This window comes from Pecten maximus, chromosome 16 (assembly GCF_902652985.1).
Source record: "Pecten maximus chromosome 16, xPecMax1.1, whole genome shotgun sequence".
Classification (NCBI taxonomy): Eukaryota; Metazoa; Mollusca; class Bivalvia; order Pectinida; family Pectinidae; genus Pecten; species Pecten maximus.
In genome coordinates, this window is record NC_047030.1 from 12,672,164 (window position 1) to 12,698,934 (window position 26,771).

The window sequence follows — 26,771 nt, forward strand, 5'->3', positions numbered from 1 at the left end:
CATGACCGTAGTGATGGTAGCCATGAAGAAATTCACGGTAGTGGCTAAAGCTTTTATGCTTATTGTTTTTGTTGTCCATGTCAATGGAGTAAAATCGTCGACAGAAAACATAAACAGCGGAAAACCTACAACTTCTCAACCACCATCTGTTCAAGGATGGGTTGAATTCGTAAACCAAGGAATGACGCTACTGCCGAGCTATATGACTTTAGAAGAACTACTTGGTACGATGAGCATGATTCCAACGCTAGACGAAAATACATTTGGGATTATTCTTCAAAGTTTAAACATAGATGTACCGAACTCTTCAGAACTTACTAACCTGATGGCAGTTTTGAAAAACCTTTTGAAGATAGTCTCTTGGGGATCTACACAACTTCCGGACGGCAACATTGGCGATCTAGTCAGTTTGATATCAACGATGGACGATCAAAATCTGGAGTTATTATTTCAGAGTTTGAACGTAGATATGTTAAGCTCTACACAATTTGCCGATGCTCAGAGAATCTTACAAGATTTGATAGCATCAGTTCATGATGGACAATCGACGACTGCGAACACAAACACCGGACAATCTACGACTTTTAGGCCACCATCTGTTCAAGGTTGGGCTGAATTCTTAAACCAAGCAATGAGCATATTGCCGAGTTCTATGACTTTAGAGGAACTGCTTGGCACGATGTCTATGATTCCGTCGCTGGATGAACAAACCTTTGCGGCATTGCTTCAAAGTTTAAACATTAAGGTACCGAATTCTTCAGAACTCAGCAACGCGATGACGGTTTTAGAAGGTCTCTTAAGCATAGTAACATGGGGATCCTCACAACTTCCCGGAGGCAATGTAGACGACCTGGTCAATTTGATATCAAATATGGATGAAAACAGTCTTCAGTCATTACTTCAGAGTTTGAACGTAGATGAATTAAGTTCTTCACAATTTGCTGATGCCCTGGCAATTTTACAAGATTTAAAAAAATCAGTTTCCGATGAAAATGTATCACCTCCCAGTGGCGATTTAAATGATATTCTTAACATGATATCGACGATGAACGAACAAGATCTGCAGTTATTACTTCAAAGTGTTAACATTAATATTATGAATCCTTCAGAAATCAGTGGTATGTTGACTGTTTTGCAAACCTTACACAATTTGATATCTGCAGGAAGTATTCAAGTTCCTAATGGCGATATTGACGAATTTCTAAATATGATGACATCTATGGACGTTCAGAGTTTGACGTTGTTACTACAAAACTCAAATATAAACGGGATCGACCCATCGCAACTTAGCGATGCGCTGGCTGTTTTACAAAGCTTACAGAGTTCAACATCTGTGGATAATTCCCAGAAAAACAACAGCACGAATTCAAATCTGATAAACAATGTGGACTTAGCTGAACTAAGCCCCGACTGCAGTGCCGGTATAAGCTTTATTGTTTCAGAAATAGTAGGACAGAACCAATGGGCACTACAAGGTAAGTTATTGATACGAAACAGAATAGATGACAATGGAGCGGTAGGATTAGTCTAATTATCTTAATATCTCCATTGATAATTATATTTCTGGAGAGGAACTCTCCTCCTTCTCAAATTTGTTATGCAAGCATGTCTTAGTTGGTGTGATATTTTGACCCTTGTTGCGAGTATAACATTTTTCGATATGAATGTCCCATGATAACATATAGACTTAGAGATTCAGGTAGATGGGGACCAATAGAAAGCTGTATTGTCGGCACTATGTTCTTAAAGGAAGTATTATGTTTCCCAATAGTGGTATTGTGTTTCTTATGCCATGTAGTTGGTTGTCACCGTTGTCGAAAATCTCTTATTTTTATACTGTTTCATTGACGAATCCAAATAAAACTGCATTTTGTTTTTTGACATTGTTTTCTCGAACTTTGGCTGGAATTGATTATCTTGTCTAAACTTTGGTATTCTCTTTCTTTTTGTTGATTAAGTTAGACATAACATCTTATACGCCTGTATAGATATCTATGCTGTGTTGAATTTTCTGAATCAGTTCAATTTTGTCGGTATAATGGAAACGTTTGATTGTGGATAGATACAATCAGATAGCTACATATATATATTATGTAATAGTAGCTTTATCTGAATGTTTATGTTACGTTTAGGCAAGTCTTGATTTATCCCGGGGGAAGACTTTAATTATTACACTGGCATCTAAAAGCTATGGTACTCTGGGCGTTTGGTCCCTGTTCATACCGTCACATTATATATAATAGATAATAAGTGACTGCATTTAAGATCATTCAAATAATGCTGTCATACTAGGCTAATAGATATTATCCATCTAGAAATATATTCGGGATAAACACCGAATCACACATATTTTTTGTTTGTTTTGTAAAAACACATAATCTATAGCTTGATTATTCCTCTTTTGTTACATTGAATGTATTGTCCTTCACTTTTTCAAAGACGTTTCGATAAACCGTCAACGGCATAAGATATCGATAAATTACATCAATTAGGAATGCTACCTGCATGAATTTAAATAGAGATATTTTGTACGAAGGAGATTTGCCACATCAGATAGAATATTAATTATTAATTAATATTATAGAGGCAGTTCGTACCTAATAATGGTGATTTTTCTATTTGAATCAAGTATATTGCTGCACAAATGGATATTAATATGGTTCAGGACTCTTCAGTCACCATTTAGAGAAAAATGGAATTATCCGTACAAATCGCAAACATGATGAAAGGTAATATGTTACAGAAATATCTACATGCCAATTAAACCGATAAAGGTAGGATACAAAAACTAATTAATGAATGATAACATCTCAAAAAGGAGAATATCTGCTCGTATTTCCTATTCGATATTACTAACAATACCAACACTGTTAAAGTTAAGTCAAATGCTACCAATGCCAATTCTCTAAATGGGAACCGGTGTAGTATCAACGAGATGGTCTAACTACTGGCGGAGATGTCGATCTTCCTATCAAAATAAGCATTTACAACAATATGATTTTGATCTACTGTTCACCAGCCTTCATCTCTGAAAAACTTACATAAACTGTAACTTAAAGTATATTGTTTCGTCAACCGTCGACATATATAAGAAAATAAGTAACACTTTGGAATATTAAATCAACAGTGGTGTGTTAACACCGTAGGTAGGCCTAGTGGGGTTGCTACTATCTAGAAATGGAAAGATATATCAAACAGCTTGATAATGGCATAAGAATTATTCTCTCATTTCGTGTGGGGATAACGGATGATATTTTTATTGATTTATTTGTTTTGTTTACCTAACCGTGTGTCAGTTTTCAAAATGTGTGAAAAACAACCCCGTATATCTTGCTTTACAAGACGGAAGTGAGATTCTAGGTTTTCCTATTGATATTTATTTATTTCTTTGTTGCAGTAATTGACTCGTGGGGAAAACCAGCCGCTGGTATTTTGGACGGAAATATTAACTGGCTTGGGTCATATGATCAATGCCTATCTATAGAACCCGAATATCAGGAGGAAAACACCTTCCAACTCAACTACTGTGTCTCTGTAAATATTCACAATTATATTCGAGTTCATGGTATTAAAGTTTGGTACAAGTCTACAGAAGCATCTTATTAAGTAGGTTGCTAAGATATTTCTCTTCTTAAACTGAAATAACATCGTCACCCTAAGTATCTATCTTCAGCATCGGCATATATATATATATAGTAATAATAATAAAAAACACAAACCAGAAATTCACACTAGCGCTTTCACATGCTTTGAGAGCAAGCTCTTCAGGTGTAATGAAAGGATTTATTTGTGACGTCATCACTGTGTGTCATGGGTACGTCAAAACAACATAGATTGATGACGTCAATATATATACAAATGTATATATATATATATAATCTTCTGGTTGCAATGCAACACGCGTTGCCTTTAAACGGGTTAATTATCTACCTGTTAACAAAATTATATTCCTGTACATTTATGGAATTATTGTTTTGTTAATATGCCCGGATCATTTGTTGAGATTTTACTACTTTTGAGGAGGTGCAGATTTTATTGGTGACTGTAAAGTATTTAGATTTATTTGTTGCATGTACTCTATATTTCCAGGGTTTCAAATACAACGCCCTGAACGTTCCGATCCTAGGAATGTGTCTTCCAAAAAGTTGTACTGAAAATGACGTTAAAATTATCACTAACTCGGGTAAATATATTTTCAATCAAACATAAGTTTTAAAGAAAAATATTTAAGGGCGGATTATACATGTGGACTGCATACAAAAGAGTGTTGTGTTTCAAAAATATCTGGTATCACCTTTTTTAAACTTTCTGATGAAACAAACAATGTGTATTTATTTAACACAACGAATACAACAGAGTATTATATCCAGCCTCGGTTTTAATAACTTGGTAAATTCTGTACAGTCAAATCAGCATTAGCGACTTCCTGAATTAAATGGCTTAATCTCATACGTGACTAAATTTCCCGTTCAAATATAATTTACTATACTAGTTCCATGGCTTAAGAGATCACTTGTAATATGTGATATTTTATTGCTACTCATGGAAGGTAAACTATGTCTGATTTTACTGGTTCACTGCAAATACTAAAACAATTTATTCTTAATACATTTACAACAAAAAATGTCGGATATGAATTCCATACATGTTATTACATAAAGATGAAGTAACAAAAACACTGACATCAAAGTACAAGATATTTGATAGTAAAACTTATATTAAATTTGATATTAATGTTCCTTATTTTTACAGTGCTTCAACAAATTTCTATGGATGAACCACTAACGGCCAACTACGCCAGATGCAAAAGTGAAATCGAACACGATACAATTACTATAGTAGCAATGTAGGAAAAAACTATCTTCTTCGTCCATACTTCTTTGTTTAGAATTGGATATATATAAATAATGAAAAGGACTAAGTTAGTAGTTGAAGTATTACATTTTTATTTAGAATTAGATATATATAAATAATGAAAAGGACTAAGTTAGTAGTTGAAGTATTACATTTGTATTTAGAATTATATATGTATATATCATGAAAAGGACTAAGTTAGTAGTTAAAGTATTACATTTGTATTTAGAATTAGATATACATAAATGGTGAAAATGACTAAGTTAGTAGTTGAAGTATTACATTTGTATTTCAAACACACAAGCAAAATCATAGTCAAATTTCGTTATCTTAAACTTTTATATCTCTAATAGCCTAATAATTACAAAGTACAAATTCAGTTCCGACGGTGAAATGTGTGTATATAATATACACTATATATAATATTACCTCAAGTATTCGAGATATTTCAATTTTTTATGGCATGGCTGATTTCGAGATCAAGAAGTTCGACTGTTATATATCAAAGAAACGAGTTGACTAAAAGATAAATATTTTATTTCGTTAAAGTTGGGTCAATGTCGTAAGGGTTTTTACAAAGGATACCCAAGTTAATTGCAAAATAGAATAACAATAAAAATGTAATACAATAGATACAGAATATAATATTTGTGGTGTAGTAATTTTCGCGGTTTCAGTGGAAGATATGTATCCACGAATACAAATGCTAGTTTATAGAAGTAAGTAGGACCTATCCACGATAATTGTACCACAGAAATTGTATAAATAGCTTAAAAACACGGAAGACGATACCTATGAATATATCTACACTGTATCTTATGCTGTACAACATGTTAAATGGTAAATATAACTTGATTCACATTACCTACAACGTTTTTTCAGATGTGTGTGCTCTATTTTCCTTGCTTTTATGGTATTTGCGACCTTTTATGACGTGTTCATCTTGAGTCCAAAACTAGAAAGCACGGACGAACCATCCGTTACAAAGATTGAGGAAGATACCAGTAAAACCACCAATGACTTAACTTTTGTCTCAGTAGAGAACAATGAAAGCTGTCAGGAGGCAGACCTAGAATCAAATTCTAAGGTCTACCACATCGATACAAAAGATAGTAATCCAAAACTTAAAAACCGAGACGGACATTTGGAGAGCAAAACGCCTTCTCACCATTCGGGTAACTCCCCTCCTATTTGTTTGCTTGCTTGCATTCAGAAAAATGTAATAGAGAAATCAGTGAAATACGTTTATGCAGTGTTCCTGATAATAATTTTCATTCCAATGGTATACCTTATACTTACTTTTATACAATTTATCAATATTTACGACTTCAACGCGTATTGGCATGTTTTGTTTTGTTTCACTAAGACATCCTCAATAACTAAAATAACGCCATGGTAATATCCTAATATCCTTTTTATCACAACAGGTTTGTTTGTAAAGCTAGTTCTGTCCTTTTCTGTGTTGACGAATGGGAGAAAGCTGCTTTGTACCAAAACAACGAGAGAAAACATCGGAGCAGTCACCGGAATCCGATTCATGACTATGGCATGGATTATCCTTGGACATACGTATTACACCAATGCCATACTGTCAAAGAATAGTAGGTCTTGTTTAGCGTCATTGTCAATAAAATTATCTGGTGGTGATCAACTTCGGACGAAGTTATTTATAGATGTCTCAAAACTATGGAGTTTATATGTGACAGTTTACGGGTATATTCCTATCCTCACGATGTCGACTGCTGATAAAAAAACCTCCCAACACTGTCCGTGAGACCTTCCAACACTGTCCGTGAGACCTTCCAACACTGTCCGTGAGACCTTCCGACACTGTCCGTGAGACCTTCCGACACTGTCCGTGAGACCTTCCGACACTGTCCGTGAGACCTTCCGACACTGTCCGTGAGACCTTCCGACACTGTCCGTGAGACCTTCCAACACTGTCCGTGAGACCTTCCAACACTGTCCGTGAGACCTTCCAACACTGTCCGTGAGACCTTCCGACACTGTCCGTGAGACCTTCCAACACTGTCCGCGAGATACAGATTGATAGGGAAAAGTCTATGGTCGACATCATGATAACCTAGGGAAACAATATCTTTCATTGTGCGATATGACGTTTAATTCACAATGATTCCGTTTTCCATCATCATGTCACTCTAAGTTTATTTTTGGGATACACCTTGATTTGCTTTGATTTGCAAAGTTAATGTAGTCGATACAATATTAGACAGGTACCGTTAACATCTGTACCTTTATTAACAACTTTCAGTTTAAAACTATAATTACATTATATTTTGTTCTCATTTTGTCGATTTTGAGTAAGAGAGCCGGGTTTACGGTATGAATCTTTCTCTCGTATTTATAATATGATTGTTTTATTGTATGGTCATTTTCTGTTTATTCGTTAAAAAAGAGTTATAGTGAGGAGATTGTAAGTGCAATCAAAAACAATAACAATAAATCTAATCTAATAAATCTGATTTCAGTGAGCATGCTGCCGTACTATAGTCGCATCCAGCAACGTCTAAGTATTATGCCTGTGGTAAATGGAATGCTTTCGGTGGATACTTTCTTTGTCCTTAGGTAATACTTGATCATATAAATACTTGTCTTTCTATTGATTCGCAATTTTGATAATTCCTGTGCCAAAACCTTATACTTGTATTTGTATGCCAAATATACGCTCGAGGTTTTGTATTTGGTAAATCATATTGTTCTCATTTTATTCGCAATTTTAGCGCATGATCTCCCGCGTCTCCAAAATATAATGATTTGTTTCGTGCAATATTACCATAGAAACTATTATTAGTTTTTACTTTTGGCTCATTGATATCTTTAATTGTAATACTTAGTATTATTGCCCCATATTTCTTAAGATTAGTATATTTTTCAATTATTCAATCACAACCGATACTAATATTGAATCACGTTTCGTACGGTTTAATTGCAGTTCCAGTTTATAACTAACGTTTCCGTTTAAAACACATCAATTAATAATATTGGCTCACTTTCTGTTTTGTATCACAGCAGTTACTAATATTAACTCACGTTTCGTTCGGTATCACATCAGTTACTAATATTAACTCACGTTTCGTTCGATATCACATCAGTAGCTACTAGTAACTCTCTTTTCTTGTGATATTACATGAGTTAATGTTATCAATTGACAGCTTTTTGTGACATCCAAACGATTACCATTGTTTGCTAACGTTTCAGGTGATATCAATTAATGTAAACACTTTCACTACAATTGTTATTATTAACTCGTGGTTCATGTGTAATCACAATTAATGTATAGACTCACTATCACTTTAGTTTATATTATGAACTCACGGTTCCTGTGAAATCACAAGATTACAATTGATATCATTGACTGACTTTTCTTGTATCAGAATCGTTCCAATTCTTTACTCCAGTTTCTCCGATATCACTTTTCAAATCGGTATAAATTCACTAAAATATTAATATTGATACAACTTCTTGTAGTATCACAACTATGGCTATTAAAGATTCGTGCTGTATGTGATTTCACAACAGATACTGTCCTTGACTATCTTTTGATTCTTTTGACCTCACAAACAATTCTAATATAGGCAGCTTTCATTCGAACTTATTTTCATAATAAATGTTTATTTGAATGACTCATTATTAATTATCGTTCCATTCTTGTGTTAACATCTATATCCAGTTGTATTTCAGTGTTGATACCAGCTGTCAGGTTTATGACATTTTCTTACTTTGACAGTGGTCTACTGGTGTCCTACTATTTTATGAAGGAAATGAAGAGACAAAAAGGTCGTATCAACTGGTTCATGTTCTACTTCCATAGATTATTGAGGTAAATCATGTACACAGATATAATAATACCTATGTTGCTCCAAATAATTTAGGATAAATTAGGTCTATAAATGGCCGTCTTTCAGAAACGCTTGTTCTACAAAAATATTTGTTTTACTTAAAATACCTATTGCAAACTAACGGTTTATTTTCGCTTTTATGTCGGAACATTTTTCAGGGAAAGGTAAACAGCCATGTAATTAGTTAGTGTTTGAATTTGTTTTAAAGTTCACGTATCTAGTCGATTCACTATCACTACACCGGTTAAAAATCTGAGAGCATAACACAAAATATTGCCAGGAATTCTGAAGTGTATACCACATGGTGATTTGACCCTTTCTCTAAATATGTTTTCGATTTGTATTCCTAGTAGTTCCTTTACCATACAGGTTGAATAAAATGTTTAATTTCCATTCAACACCTTTAATATTAATTAAGTATGTTTAAGGGCCGCTTATATCATGTTGCAGGCCTTTTAGCATGAAACATTTTTAAGTCCCTTTCACCGACATAGGAATTGACGAGTTATTCAAATGATTGATTCCTACAGCCGTCATTTATCCTGTCATTTGTTTAAGACTTCTGAAGTAAAACACAACGACATGATGTAATATAATGTGAAATGTGACTGTAACTAGCGCTTACGTGGAAAGCAAGTCACATCAGTAGTTATGACATTGTTTCAGTGTAATTTTGTATTAAAAATATTCAATATCACTTAAGACGTACCTATGTGTGTATTTAATTCCTTTCCTATATATTCTTTTCTTACAACGAATTATTTTACAAATACAAGACATTATCTCATAGTCTACTTCATTAAAGTGTAATTGTACTACAGTTTAGTACGTTTTACCTTTAGTTGCATGGTTTAAAATACAGTCAATCCTCTTTATCTCGATCTCTGAGAACTCTACGAACCTGCTTAGGTCGAAATAATTATAATATACCTCGTATATTCGAAGTGTTTTTATGGCCCAATCGACTCATATTATGAGGTTAGTCTGCTTAGACTATTTTCTCACAAAGATTAGATAATATTACTCATTTAGCGATTTCTCTGAAATATTTAGATTGCAGTATTTCATTATCATTCGATAATATTTTTTATAATATCTGGAGTAGTGTATATGCGTAGCCACTTTTTAATGATTTCTTTTATTTGTTCACCCAATCAGAATAACACCAACGTATATGTTGGTGATATTGATGGATGTCGCTTTCTCCCGTTACTATGCCGACGGTCCATCGTGGTCGCAGACTGAATTTACATCTGGTTATTGTAAGGACTCCTGGTGGACTAACCTTCTTTATGTGAACAATTTCATCAACACTGACAAAAAGGTTGGTTATCTATAAATCCTACTATTATCAGATAGTTTTATATGATACGAGTATGTATACATTACTATTCATTAAATGTAAAATCCAACATCCAGTCGTGTTATAAGGTCGACATAACAATGTAAAATCCAATATCTAGTCGTGTTATAAGGTCGACTTTACAAATAATTTCCTATATCTAGTCGTGGTATAGGGTCATTTTACAATATAGAATCCTATATCTAGTCGTGGTATAAGGTCGATATTACAATGTAAAATCCTATATCTAGTCGTGGTATAAGGTCGATATTATAATGTAAAATCCAATATCTAATCGTGGTATAAGGTTGACTTTACAAATAATTTCCTACATCTAGTCGTGGTATAAGGTCGAAATTACAATGTAAAATCCTATATCTAGTCGTGGTATAAGGTCGATATTATAATGTAAAATTCAATATCTAATCGTGGTATAAGGTTGACTTTACAAATAATTTCCTATATCTAGTCGTGGTATAAGGTCGAAATTACAATGTAAAATCCTATATCTAGTCGTGGTATAAGGTCGATATTATAATGTAAAATCCAATATCTAATCGTGGTATAAGGTTGACTTTACAAATAATTTCCTACATCTAGTCGTGGTATAAGGTCGAAATTACAATGTAAAATCCTATATCTAGTCGTGGTATAAGGTCGATATTATAATGTAAAATTCAATATCTAATCGTGGTATAAGGTTGACTTTACAAATAATTTCCTATATCTAGTCGTGGTATAAGGTCGAAATTACAATGTAAAATCCTATATCTAGTCGTGGTATAAGGTCGATATTATAATGTAAAATCCTATATCTAGTCGTGGTATAGGGTCGATATTATAATGTAAAATCCAATATCTAGTCGTGGTATAAGGTTGACTTTACAAAATGATTTCCTATATCTAGTCGTGGTATAAAATCTTGTCCTGTGTTATCTCGACATTACAAAATAAATTCCTATACCCAATGTCCGTGATGGTATTCTTAATTTGAAATTACATATGTGTGTAAAACAATTAAATACAATTGCAGTGTTTTACATGGGCATGGTTCTTGGCAAATGATATGCAGTTCTACATCCTCAGTCCACTCCTACTAGTCCCACTTTACTTGTAAGTACATATCTACAAAGTAAGCAAGGTACACACATTTTTTTTTTTTTTTGCTTTTTTTTTTATTTAGTTGTTAAAAAGTGTTGTGTTCTTTATATACATGTATATTATCCTTCTTCCTAATTCATACAACTCTACATCAATGCCGCATACTGACGTGTCATATTTTTTGTTTTTGTTTTCTGTATCTCTGTTGTCACAGAAAACTATGTTTGGAAATGTGGTGGACATATTCATTATCGCCACGGAAAAGCAGTCATTAACACCTCTAAACCAAACCTGTCAAGCGCTAGTCACTATATGCGCGATGATGATGATGATGATGGTGATGATGATGATGATCTCGTTTGCTTGTTTCGAACACAGAAATACATGTTTCTTAAAAAGAAAGAAGCTTCCTCGTAACCTGAGAGTAGATACCATAGAATGTTTGATTTCTTCCTACGTGGAGCTCCCATGTCTAATTTATTAGTTGTCTGTAGTTATGTACTGAATAGGTCGATTTACAATCAAGTTTTTGTTGAATAACCAACTCTGAAACATTTTAAAACTGTTTTTGTATAATATCTATATCAAATTACAGTGGAGACAATATTTCACTAATCTTTCCTTTTATCTTTAGTCGTCGTACAAGCTGTGGCTGTGTGTTGTCAAGACAATCGATCAATACGTTGCTATTTCGGGCTTAGGTTAAAACTGACCATAGTGTTATCTAATATGTTATCTAATTATAAAATATAGAAAATTTCATTAATAGTGGTATATTCATCATTTGACTAAATTGCCCTTAGTCTATGACGCATCATAAATAATGTTCGATAGCGCCTGATACATGACAGGTAAGTTCTGTCCGTGCAATATGTAGGTCTCTGGACGTAGGTACATTCTAATTAAGGGCAGCTTCATATGATAGCTGGTTGTACAAACAGTTCCAAAAACAACCACACACACACACTTAATGTGACTTCAGAATTTGTGAAAAGAAATTAAAATTTATTAACATATTTTTCAATAACAAGTTTTAGCCGCCAGATGTATTTTGCAGCTCCAAAAAGATCGGAGCAGTTGTCGTCACGATCTTTCTGCTCGGAGGAACGATAGGTGCAGCCATTACTGCCGCTCAGTATCCATCAGCCAACACCTTGTTAATCCCGATACCAACTCTGTAAGTCTTTAATTAATTATTTTTTAAATAAAATTATTCTGCTTTGCCACCGACGAAGAAAGGGATAGGTTCCTTTTTGGGACTTTTGAGTATTTAATCTTCCAGGTTTCAACATGTTTTGAATGGCTTAACAGCAAATTGTAAAATCAATTTGGACGATTGCGATCTTACACTCCCTTCGGTTCTCCTAATGTTAAATTGTTCTATTCATACATATGCTAGCAGTTTCTTCATATTATTAAAAACAAAAAAAAAATACGAACGAAACAGTTAAATATTAAAATATTATTATATATGGTCCAATAAAGCTGGAAGAAAAGTATAAAGGCAGGCAATGGAATACCAATAAGGTAGAGTATCTAAAATAGCAGGAGAAATTTTCCGTGAAATCTAAAGGGAGAACCCTCTTAGAAGCACCAGCTAAAATAGGACCTTTAAAAAGGTTTTGGATATTGTACTTATTGTATGACTCTTAATTAAAGGAAACATAAAGACACTAAACAGTCACCAAGTATTTTATACTCGTGATTTCAGTGATCCCGATACTGACGCAAATAACTTTCGTAAAAGCAAAGACTTCTTCAATGAATATTTCATTAAGCCGTACAGTCACATAGGACCCTATGTCTTGGGTATTGTGACTGGGTATATCCTCTTCAAAACTGGAGGCAAATGCAGGATCAATAAGGTAAGTGTTCTGTATACTTATTTTGAAATGTCCCAGACCATGAATAATAACGCATTGGTTAAACACTACAGCCGTTGAACCATATCTGTGGACGATGAAAGTATAACACTATTGCGAACAGTAACCGCGGCTTCAGAGAGTAAAACGTTTACTCATTGCACATATCGCTTAAAGTAGCTCAAAGTAACTTCAAGGACACAAACATGGTGTGCACGTATGTCCGGCTGTGTACAAAAGTTTTCCCGCGTAGGGAGAATTCGAACTTGCAGTTTTTGCTTAAATTACGATTTCCGTGTGATTGTGTATACCGATGGTTGACTGGTAACTAGAAAGATTCTTTCAGGTAAGAAAAAAAGTATTACTCAATCGAAACACGTTAGACCAAGATGACGAATGTTCATAACTTCACCCTCGCTTCGATTCTAATAATTCGAGTACGCATGCCTGACAAACGTTTTGTAAACAACACTTAGGCCTAGCGGGCCGCTGCTAGGTTTGATCATTTGGATTGCTTCCAATGGATGTGATGTGATTTTTAATTGAAATTACATGTAAACGCATAACAGCCCTGGCCGGTTGGCCGTAACTTCAGTTAAACGACGACAACAATGCCGACAAAGACCGTAAGATTTAGTTGCATCGGTACTAGTACGAATGGCAGGGCTGAACATGACGGTACAAAATAAAACATGTCGGGGGGAAGCGACAGTTCTACCTGTGATCGGAAACCGATCGGCCGAACGACAAACAAGATAGGTTGTCGATTGTATTGTTATTCATTGTCATTGTATTGTTATTCTGGTATTTCAAATCCCTTTTTCTGTCATTATTTTGATCAATGAGGAGATGAATACAAAACCGTGGGCTGAATTTATGTATCATTTTCCGTTGATGTCAACATTAAATTAAAACTCCACCTACTTCAAGTACAGCCAATCACCGCCCTCGTAACACGAGTAGGATGCGGATTACTGTTTGTTTCAAAATATGCAATACAATCAACACTTGTTCAGGTAGTGAAGTATTTTTCCCGTCCACAGATTGTGTCAACGACAGTAAGATGAGTTGTCTCAGCAATCAACATGTGATATTCAACATTCAGAATTAGAATTTTGTGCCAGTGTAACACACGACATTCATCATGCGACCTTTAACATAGCAACTCTGAATGTTAAATGTCGTATGACGTATTACCGCGCTGACACAACATTCAAATTAGTTTTTTTACGGACATCACTCTTATAAACCAAAATGTTAACAGGACTTGAAGATAGATGCGTTATTATTTTACAGAAAAAGACCACAACTTTAACTTTGAAAACCTATTTGCCATATCCCTTTCAGAGAAGCTAGCTGAGGGTGATGATACACATCAGTGTTCGTTCAGTATAGTAGAAAGCTTTACATTTGTATGTGTTTGTATTTGTTTTGTTTGACGTGTTAAATTTCAATTTTATTTTGTTTGGTGCTAAATTAATTCATGATAGAGTTGTGTTAAATTCAGAATTTAAAATTCAAAAATAGTTTTATAAGTGTCGTTTAATATAACAAACAGTTATTGACAATGATGTGGTTAATACAGGAAATTGTTAGACTTCGGAATATGTTATTTCCATCCGTCTCCGGTCTCTGGAATATCAAATTTTCTCAGGTTAACAATTTCCTGTATAAACTAACCAAAATCAAGCATCTATAATGTGACTTTGGTGATATATGAAACCTATGAAATTATTGTTCGATTTGAACGCATTGATATTTTTTGTTATTGTTGAAGTAAACAATTCATTTATGACAATTTCAGCCATTGAACGTTTTCATGTGGATGCTTTCGGCTTCCCTTTCCGGTTTGGTGGTGTTTGGTCTTTACGAGGATTTCAGGGGCAATCCGATGAGCTCTGAACTTTTAATTCTGTACTATGCTGTTAACAAAACCGTGTGGGGAGCCTGCATATGTTGGGTCGTATTTGCATGTGCAACTGGAAATGGAGGTAAGGTTGGCATTTGATTATTGATTTGAAAAAGAAAACATGAAGCAGTTGGCATATACAGTTGATCTGTTCAGTTTTAAATGGGATGTTATTTGAATGTATGGTAACTGATGATCTGATATAACGGCGGAGAACATATTATGTTCTATATGTGATCGGATATAGTGGCGGGGAACATATTATGTTCTATATGTGATCGGATATAACGGCGGAGAACATATTATGTCCTATATGTGATCTGATATAGTGGCGGAGAACATATTATGTCCTATATGTGATCTGATATAGTGGCGGAGAACATATTATGTCCTATATGTGATCTGATATAGTGGCGGAGAACATATTATGTCCTATATGTGATCTGATATAGTGGCGGAGAACATATTATGTCCTATATGTGATCTGATATAGTGGCGGAGAACATATTATGTCCTATATGTGATCTGATATAGTGGCGGAGAACATATTATGTCCTATATGTGATCTGATATAGTGGCGGAGAACATATTATGTCCTATATGTGATCTGATATAGTGGCGGAGAACATATTATGTCCTATATGTGATCTGATATAGTGGCGGAGAACATACTATGTCCTATATGTGATCTGATATAGTGGCGGAGAACATATTATGTCCTATATGTGATCTGATATAGTGGCGGAGAACATATTATGTCCTATATGTGATCTGATATAGTGGCGGAGAACATATTATGTCCTATATGTGATCTGATATAGTGGCGGAGAACATATTATGTCCTATATGTGATCTGATATAGCGGCGGAGAACATATTATGTCCTATATGTGATCTGATATAGTGGCGGAGAACATATTATGTCCTATATGTGATCTGATATAACGGCGGAGAACATATTATGTCCTATATGTGATCTGATATAACGGCGGAGAACATATTATGTCCTATATGTGATCTGATATAGTGGCGGAGAACATATTATGTCCTATATGTGATCTGATATAACGGCGGAGAACATATTATGTCCTATATGTGATCTGATATAACGGCGGAGAACATATTATGTCCTATATGTGATCTGATATAACGGGCGGAGAACATATTATGTCCTATATGTGATCTGATATAACGGCGGAGAACATATTATGTCCTATATGTGATCTGATATAGTGGCGGAGAACATATTATGTCCTATATGTGATCTGATATAGTGGCGGAGAACATATTATGTCCTATATGTGATCTGATATAGTGGCGGAGGACATATTATGTCCTATATGTGATCTGATATAACGGCGGAGAACATATTATGTCCTATATGTGATCTGATATAACGGCGGAGAACATATTATGTCCTATATGTGATCTGATATAGTGGCGGAGGACATATTATGTCCGATATATGATCTGATATAGTGGCGGAGAACATATTATGTCCTATATGTGATCTGATATAGTGGCGGAGAACATATTATGTCCTATATGTGATCTGATATAACGGCGGAGAACATACTATGTCCTATATGTGATCTGATATAACGGCGGAGAACATATTATGTCCTATATGTGATCTGATATAGTGGCGGAGAACATATTATGTCTTATACGTGATCTGATATAGTGGAGAACATATTATGTCCTATATGTGATCTGATATAGTGGCGGAGAACATATTATGTCCTATATGTGATCTGATATAACGGGGAACATATTATGTCCTATATGTGATCTGATATAACGGCGGAGAACATATATGTCCTATATGTGATCTGATATAACGGCGGAGAACATATTATGTCCTATATGTGATCTGATATAGTGGAGAACATATTATGTCCCTTATGTGATCTGATATAGTCGCGGGGAACATATTATGTCCTATATGTGATCTGATATAGTGGCGGAGAACATATTATGTCCTATATGTGATCTGATATAACGGCGGAGAACATATTATGTCCTATATGTGATCTGATATAGTGGAGAACATATTATGTCCTATATGTGATCTGATATACGTGCGGAGAACATATTATGTCCTATATGTGATCTGATATAGTGGCGGAGAACATATTATGTCCTATATGTGATCTGATATAGTGGCGGAGAACATATTATGTCCTATATGTGATCTGATATAACGGCGGAGAACATACTTTGTCCTATATGTGATCTGATATAGTGGCGGAGAACATATTATGTCCTATATGTGATCTGATATAGGCGGAGAACATATTATGTCCTATATGTGATCTGATATAGTGGCGGAGAACATATTATGTCCTATATGTGATCTGATATAGCGGCGGAGAACATATTATGTCCTATATGTGATCTGATATAACGGCGGAGAACATATTATGTCCTATATGTGATCTGATATAGTGGCGGAGAACATATTATGTCCTATATGTGATCTGATATAGTGGCGGAGAACATATTATGTCCTATATGTGATCTGATATAGTGGCGGAGAACATATTATGTCCTATATGTGATCTGATATAGTGGCGGAGAACATACTATGTCCTATATGTGATCTGATATAGTGGCGGAGAACATATTATGTCCTATATGTGATCTGATATAACGGCGGAGAACATATTATGTCCTATATGTGATCTGATATAGTGGCGGAGAACATATTATGTCCTATATGTGATCTGATATAGTGGCGGAGAACATATTATGTCCTATATGTGATCTGATATAGTGGCGGAGAACATATTATGTCCTATATGTGATCTGATATAGTGGCGGAGAACATATTATGTCCTATATGTGATCTGATATAACGACGAAGAACATATTATGTCCTATATGTGATCTGATATAGTGGCGGAGAACATATTATGTCCTATATGTGATCTGATATAACGGCGGAGAACATACTATGTCCTATATGTGATCTGATATAACGGCGGAGAACATGTTATGTCCTATATGTGATCTGATATAACGGCGGAGAACATATTATGTCCTATATGTGATCTGATATAACGGCGGAGAACATACTATGTCCTATATGTGATCTGATATAACGGCGGAGAACATATTATGTCCTATATGTGATCTGATATAACGGCGGAGAACATACTATGTCCTATATGTGATCTGATATAGTGGCGGAGAACATATTATGTCCTATATGTGATCTGATATAGTGGCGGAGGACATATTATGTCCGATATATGATCTGATATAGTGGCGGAGAACATATTATGTCCTATATGTGATCTGATATAGTGGCGGAGAACATATTATGTCCTATATGTGATCTGATATAACGGCGGAGAACATACTATGTCCTATATGTGATCTGATATAGTGGCGGAGAACATATTATGTCCTATATGCGATCTGATATAACGGCGGAGGACATATTATGTCCTATATGTGATCTGATATAGTGGAGAACATATTATGTCCTATATGTGATCTGATATAGTGGCGGGGAACATATTATGTCCTATATGTGATCTGATATAACGGCGGAGAACATACTATGTCCTATATGTGATCTGATATAACGGCGGAGAACATATTATGTCTTATACGTGATCTGATATAGTGGAGAACATATTATGTCCTATATGTGATCTGATATAGCGGCGGAGAACATATTATGTCCTATATGTGATCTGATATAACGGCGGAGAACATATTATGTCCTATATGTGATCTGATATAACGGCGGAGAACATATTATGTCCTATATGTGATCTGATATAACGGCGGAGAACATTTTATGTCCTATATGTGATCTGATATAACGGCGGAGAACATATTATGTCCTATATGTGATCTGATATAACGGCGGAGAACATACTATGTCCTATATGTGATCTTATATAGTGGCGGAGAACATATTATGTCTTATACGTGATCTGATATAGTGGAGAACATATTATGTCCTATATGTGATCTGATATAGTGGCGGGGAACATATTATGTCCTATATGTGATCTGATATAACGGGGAACATATTATGTCCTATATGTGATCTGATATAACGGCGGAGAACATATTATGTCCTATATGTGATCTGATATAACGGGGAACATATTATGTCCTATATGTGATCTGATATAACGGCGGAGAACATATTATGTCCTATATGTGATCTGATATAGTGGAGAACATATTGTGTCCTATACGTGATCTGATATAGTGGAGAACATATTATGTCCCTTATGTGATCTGATATAGTGGCGGGGAACATATTATGTCCTATATGTGATCTGATATAGTGGCGGAGAACATACTATGTCCTATATGTGATCTGATATAACGGCGGAGAACATCTTATGTCCTATATGTGATCTGATATAGTGGCGGAGAACATATTATGTCCTATATGTGATCTGATATAACGGCGGAGAACATATTATGTCCTATATGTGATCTGATATAACGGCGGAGAACATATTATGTCCTATATGTGATCTGATATAACGGCGGAGAACATATTATGTCCTATATGTGATCTGATATAGTGGCGGAGAACATATTATGTCCTATATGTGATCTGATATAGTGGCGGAGAACATACTATGTCCTATATGTGATCTGATATAGTGGCGGAGAACATATTATGTCCTATATGTGATCTGATATAGTGGCGGAGTACATACTATGTCCTATATGTGATCTGATATAGTGGCGGAGAACATACTATGTCCTATATGTGATCTGATATAGTGGCGGAGAACATATTATGTCCTATATGTGATCTGATATAACGGCGGAGAACATACTATGTCCTATATGTGATCTGATATAGTGGCGGAGAACATATTATGTCCTATATGTGATCTGATATAGTAGCGGAGGACATATTATGTCCGATATATGATCTGATATAGTGGCGGAGAACATATTATGTCCTATATGTGATCTGATATAGTGGCGGAGAACATATTATGTCCTATATGTGATCTGATATAACGGCGGAGAACATACTTTGTCCTATATGTGATCTGATATAGTGGCGGAGAACATATTATGTCCTATATGTGATCTGATATAACGGCGGAGGACATATTATGTCCTATATGTGATCTGATATAGTGGCGGAGAACATATTATGTCCTATATGTGATCTGATATAGTGGCGGAGAACATATTATGTCCTATATGTGATCTGATATAACGGCGGAGAACATACTATGTCCTATATGTGATCTGATATAACGGCGGAGAACATATTATGTCCTATATGTGATCTGATATAACGGCGGAGAACATATTATGTCCTATATGTGATCTGATATAACGGCGAAGAACATATTATGTCCTATATGTGATCTGATATAGTGGCGGAGAACATATTATGTCCTATATGTGATCTGATATAACGGCGAAGAACATATTATGTCCTATATGTGATCTGATATAACGGCGGAGAACATATTATGTCCTATATGTGATCTGATATAGTGGCGGAGAACATATTATGTCTTATACGTGATCTGATATAGTGGAGAACATATTATGTCCTATATGTGATCTGATATAGTGGCGGGGAACATATTATGTCCTATATGTGATCTGATATAACGGGGAACATATTATGTCCTATATGTGATCTGATATAACGGCGGAGAACATAGTATGTCCTATATGTGATCTGATATAACGGGGAACATATTATGTCCTATATGTGATCTGATATAACGGCGGAGAACATATTATGTCCTATATGTGATCTGATATAGTGGAGAACATATTGTGTCCTATACGTGATCTGATATAGTGGAGAATATATTATGTCCCTTATGTGATCTGATATAGTGGCGGGGAACATATTTTGTCCTATATGTGATCTGATATAGTGGCGGAGAACATACTATGTCCTATATGTGATCTGATATAACGGCGGAGAACATCTTATGTCCTATATGTGATCTGATATAGTGGCGGAGAACATATTATGTCCTATATGTGATCTGATATAACGGCGGAGAACATATTATGTCCTATATGTGATCTGATATAACGGCGGAGAACATATTATGTCCTATATGTGATCTGATATAACGGGGAACATATTATGTCCTATATGTGATCTGATATAGTGGCGGAGAACATATAATGTCCTATATGTGATCTGATATAACGGCGGTGGATATATTATGTCCTATATGTGATCTGATATAGTGGCGGAGAACATATTATGTCCTATATGTGATCTGATATAACGGCGGAGAACATATTATGTCCTATATGTGATCTGATATAACGGCGGAGAACATATTATGTCCTATATGTGATCTGATATAGTGGCGGAGAACATATAATGTCCTATATGTGATCTGATATAACGGCGGAGGATATATTATGTCCTATATGTGATCTGATATAGTGGCGGAGAACATATTATGTCCTATATGTGATCTGATATAGTGGCGGAGAACATATTATGTCCTATATGTGATCTGATATAACGGCGGAGAACATACTATGTCCTATATGTGATCTGATATAACGGCGGAGAACATATTATGTCCTATATGTGATCTGATATAGTGGAGAACATATTATGTCCTATATGTGATCTGATATAGTGGCGGAGAACATATTATGTCCTATATGTGATCTGATATAACGGCGGAGGACATATTATGTCCTATATGTGATCAGATATAGTGCCGTGTGTGTAACAGTGTCGATGCTTAGTTTAAAAGCATGACGTGATAGTTATATAAAGGAAGCCCTCGGGGTGTACGATACCTTCGGATGAATAACCTTTATATCATTCTGAAACCATAGTCATTAATGAACAATATCAACAATTAATGACAACGAAGAAAACATCACGCAACATACTTAACAGTAGGTCAATATATATATCGTACTAAGTACTAGCACACTTACTTGAAAGCAGAAGGGAAGCTATCATTTGTAGCTGCTTCAACTCTTTTTCTGATGTTTTTTTTTTGTGAATTGCCGAAATTGAAAATAAAATGTCTTGTTTAATTAAATTCCGACAGAATCGTATCAGAAAAAAACCCTTTCCTGATATGTCAATCTGTAAAGCAACAAAACTCCTTCAATTCCATATCTTATGTGAAACTAAGCCATATACTTTCCATCCTAACCAGAGAAGAATATTAATTATCCAAATATACCAATACAAAATATTTGAGTATGTCACTGAAAAAAGCAAATAACAAAAAAAAAAAAAAAAAAAAATGATTTGGAACGGATATTAGATGTCTCATAATAATACAACTACACTGTACATAGTTAAACACAAATATTTTATTTCATATCTCATCAATTTTATGCCAGAATGTATACCAGTACAACTATTACAAACAAAGACTCAAATATATCCGATGTGAGTTCAGCAATGATCTACACACATATTAAAATAGATCTGGGATGTTTTTGTGAAATTAGTTGCATCGATACTAACGGCGGGATTGTAGTAACTACGCATATACATGACTAACAATAAATCTTCATTGTAAGACAAAAATGTCTTCAAATTATCTTTTGAATCTAATAAAACAGTTTCAAAATCAAATTATAATAATTGGTATTTCAGGATTTGTGAATACACTTTTGTCGTGGAGTCCGTTCATCTCCCTCAGCCGACTAACCTTTTGTGCCTACCTTGTCCATCCTTCGGTCATTTTGGCATATAATTTATCCCTAAGACAAGGGGTATATGCGAGTGACTACAGTGTGGTAAGTCAAAGGTTTCCACGTGCAAAAAGGGGTTTTAAGTCTACTTTAAAACAATATTTCACTTTTAACACAGTGCCTTGGGAACATTTAATCATTTCCCCAAATAGACGTTTGTATTTATATGATACGAGAGCTTGTATCTTATCTAAAAAAAAAAGCATAACGTAATATATATACATGTGTGTGTGTGTGTGTGTGTGTGTGTTTGGTGTGTGTGTGTGTTTTCCGACGAGGTCGTATGGTCTTATTTTTTATATTTGTTTTTGATAATTCCCTATGTAATAAAACCATGTACAAAACTAAATTCCCATAATGTGTTTAGTACATAGTTAACATGCTTAATTCTAACTAGATAAATACATAAATACAAATAAATATCTAAAAACAAGGAGAGTGATTCCGTAATGTTTGATATTGTTTTATGTGTATTGCATCAGATATATCATGGTTATATAATATATAATTTATTCTACTTCATCAGATATACATGTTCATTGGACATCTGATCATGACGCTGATGGGAGCCTTTGTTACCTCCCTTGCGTTCGAGTCCCCAATAATTGGACTTGAAAAGGCAATCCTCAGAAGGGATAAGAAGAACAAATAGCTGATGGGAAAGAACACATATGCGGATGTATATCCATTCTTCTGGCCTTGAGTGACAAACGAAAAACAATTATAGCTACCCATGAAAAAATGGTAGAAATATCAATTATACAAAACATTTTCTAAAACTGTATAACTATGTTATACATATTCGATCGCTTTCACTGCAATGCACGCATTATCACAGACACTGATTTTAAATGTATTTATTTGTTGGGCGAGTTTTCTTACCATCATTATAGATAACTGTTGTATTTTAGAGCTAATATTGGTATTAAAACTAAATGGTTCATTCGTTTTTTGTATAAATATTTTGATGACATGACCAGAGATACTTCTGAGTTAAAAAGTATTTATAACATGATATGTCTGGATGAGTTTTTAGCGTGTTCATACTATATGTCTGGATGAGATTTAACGTATTCATACAGTGAAACCTCTATAAACCGAACATACATGGGACATGGATATTTGTTCGGTTAACAGAGGGTTCGGTTTGGAGGAGTTAGTCGAAATAACCGGTCGAGTTCCGAATATAATTGGTCGGACGATGTTTTCTTACAATGTACCCGATTACAAACCGGCACGTAGGTAGACAATTTGGTTTGTCTGAATAATATGAATATTATGAAAGTTAATCAATGTATATATTGCAGATTATATAAGAAAGACAAATAAATATAACTAGATTTGAACAGTATTTTTACATGTACAACTGCACTTTACGATCGGCCTACATTTTGTTACATCCGGTGAAGCTTCGTCATGTGGAGGGGGTCGATACGGAATATTTTACACATCGAGAAATATGTGGTGTGAAGATTTTTTGTTTCAATGTTAATTACAATTGATCAGTTGATACTGGTCGTATTTCCGACATCCGTCTAAAAAAACATCACGGGCTTCATTTACGACCATGCAAATACAACCTCCTGTGGGACTCATTTAAATTAGATGCGAAACTCGCGATTGCGCTTCTAGCTCTACTTGCATTGCGAAGATAAACAAACCGCCGCGCTTCAATGAAGTGTGGCATTGATTCATAATTGTCATGTTGATTATACACTAGGCCTACCGTCATAAGCCCCCTTGTGGTATATATTGGATGCCCGAACAAATCATCTATGATATGTCTGGATGGGTTTTAACGTATTCATACTATAATATGTCTGGAAGAGTTTTAACTTATTCATACTTTGATATGTTTGGTGAGTTTTAACTTGTCCATACTATGATATCTCTGGATGAATTCTAACGTGTTCATACTATGATATGTTTGAATGAGTTTTAACGTGTTCATACTATGATATGCCTGGATGAGTCGTCACAAAATTAGTATAAGCTCCTGATCTATACGAAGTTATCATAATGTCAATGTCATCACACTCACAGGGGCTCGTTGTCGAATTTTCAGAAATGCTACACACGACAACATTAAAAGTCTAGCATTTATAAAAAGAAAATCTTGTGAAAAATCGGCAGTATTGACATAGATTCCGGTTGTGTATGCATACTGAATTTCAGTTTTGTGGTTATTCACTGATCAATGTCAGTGAATAACCACAAAACTGTACTCCAAAATCGAGCCCCTGTGAAGTTGAACATCGTCTGCTAGGCCTAAGTTAGCGACACTGATGTGGCGGATTAGACTGGAATCGAACGAAATATCCTTGGAATCTTTTTCACCTACAGTCAAGACGACTTTCATTTAAAATTTAAAAGCTGATATTCTTCTGAAAATAACGTAAATCCAGTCGATAGAAACATAGGCTAAATGTTTCCGAGGAACCTGTGCAATACCCGTTCAACGCCGGATGACTTCTAAATGTAAACCGTATAGCATTGCGCCGGAAAACGGGTTCGATTTTAAACAATCAGAAAATATGCAATTGTGAACAATTTGACCATATCTATAAACGCATATGAAATATAAGACAAAGCCAAATTTGTGCAAAAACCATTTAATGTGATTGCTATTAATAACGACATCAATGACTATATTATTCCTTCTGGAATTTCGGCTACAGTAAATAAAAAAGTCCCATTATACTACACAGACAACCAATCCTTACAATCAGTAGTATTTAATGTTGAGTTGTTAAGCATTTTGCTTGTTTCAGTTAGGAAGTGGACCGAAAACATTATTTCATTTTCGGGAACTCCAACAAATATGATAAAATACATACAAAGTATGATGGAAAATCAAACGAATTTTCGGAATATGTCACTGGGTGCAAATAAAGAAATTGTCTTTATATAATTTTAACACTTACTCTTTTGTTCATATTAATGCCCTGTCCTGAGTAGCTTGTGAACAGACATTGGAGATACAGTGTGGTAAATGTTCAGAAATACACCGGGCATGGAATGGTCCCTCTTTGTGATTTGACAAATCTTGTTCTTGGTTTCTCCTTTCAAACCTATCAAAGATGTCTAACACAAATGTTTAAACACAGAATAAAATACTTTGTCAACGTAGAAACGCACCGTCATATGTAACATGTTATCTTTAAAAAATCAACAACAGTTAGATTTAAGGCAAATACAAAATCCCTGTGACGTCAGGAGATTGACAAGATATGGCCTTGTGCACACTTATCTTTATAACATCAATGCAGTTCTATTTTAAATTTCACACAGTACACATTTTTTTTATCAATTCTAAAATTTTGTTAGCTAAACATGAAATATACAGAATACATGAATAAAGACAAACATTCACGTTTATACATCTACAGGTACACTTTTACTCCAGCAAATAAATTATTATAAATTACTACATTCAAATATACTTGAATATGTCATAATGTATGTAAATAAGAATATAAATCAACAAAAGATATACGTTCACGCATTTTGAAGTAACATTAAAACGAAGCTCTCTATGACGCGGAACCTGTTGCCTCCTTATTCCGACAAATACCAGAACTGCAATATCCTTCAAATGGTTAATATATTAATGGAAAACACTAAAGCTTTTAATGGTGTGCTCGGTTGCAAACCCATTCCTCTGACAAGAAATGTCCGTCAACGAAAGCTTCAGAACTGATTTCGCAACATTAGTTTACATGGTCATAGTGAGTCGGCCTGAAAAAATGAACTATCTGAAGAACTTTGTCCTTGATGCTCCAGTACCGATTGGCCAAGCCAGACATTGCCTCCCAATCCTAAGAAGAAGGATGAAAGCATGCTTACATATATATGATTAAAAGTCTCCAAAAAGTGTTCACATCGGTCAGAAATCTGAAGTACTCCAGAAAAGTGAAGAAATAACGCATTTGGGCCAATGAACGACCTATTAAAGACACAGTCAAAAGACTAGCAACGATCCTGGTGATTTTTTATATCTTGATTATGAAATGACAAAATATATGTGAAATAGAATCTTGGCCGCCGTAAATTGCTGTTCATATCACTCAGTCTCTTTCCAAGTCATAACCACTTTTCCTACTCCTTAATTTATTTTCAGTCACTTACAGA

The 26,771-nt window shown here is 34.8% G+C and overlaps 1 protein-coding gene across 1 annotated transcript; it reads left to right on the forward strand.

Moving 5' to 3' along the window:
• Positions 1–25,546, forward strand: LOC117344977 (nose resistant to fluoxetine protein 6-like). Its single transcript, XM_033907881.1, has 15 exons — positions 1–1,475; positions 3,398–3,534; positions 4,090–4,183; positions 4,753–4,846; positions 5,737–6,029; positions 6,282–6,455; positions 7,344–7,440; positions 8,603–8,695; positions 9,873–10,038; positions 11,090–11,169; positions 12,215–12,334; positions 12,869–13,022; positions 14,824–15,010; positions 22,543–22,685; positions 23,167–25,546. The coding sequence occupies exons 1-15, from the start codon at positions 2–4 to the stop codon at positions 23,290–23,292; spliced, it is 3,432 nt and encodes a 1,143-aa protein (XP_033763772.1). The 5' UTR covers position 1; the 3' UTR covers positions 23,293–25,546.
• Positions 25,547–26,771: the final 1,225 nt, after the last annotated feature.

What these genes read in the sequence shown, in the direction of transcription:
- LOC117344977 (XM_033907881.1), top strand. Translation starts at nt 2, where the DNA reads ATGACCGTAGTGATGGTAGCCATGAAGAAATTCACGGTAGTGGCTAAA. An exon ending in GAACCAATGGGCACTACAAG is followed by an intron (nt 1,476 to 3,397) that starts GTAAGTTATTGA and finishes TCTTTGTTGCAG; the next exon opens with TAATTGACTCGTGGGGAAAA. An exon ending in TACTTCCATAGATTATTGAG is followed by an intron (nt 8,696 to 9,872) that starts GTAAATCATGTA and finishes TCACCCAATCAG; the next exon opens with AATAACACCAACGTATATGT.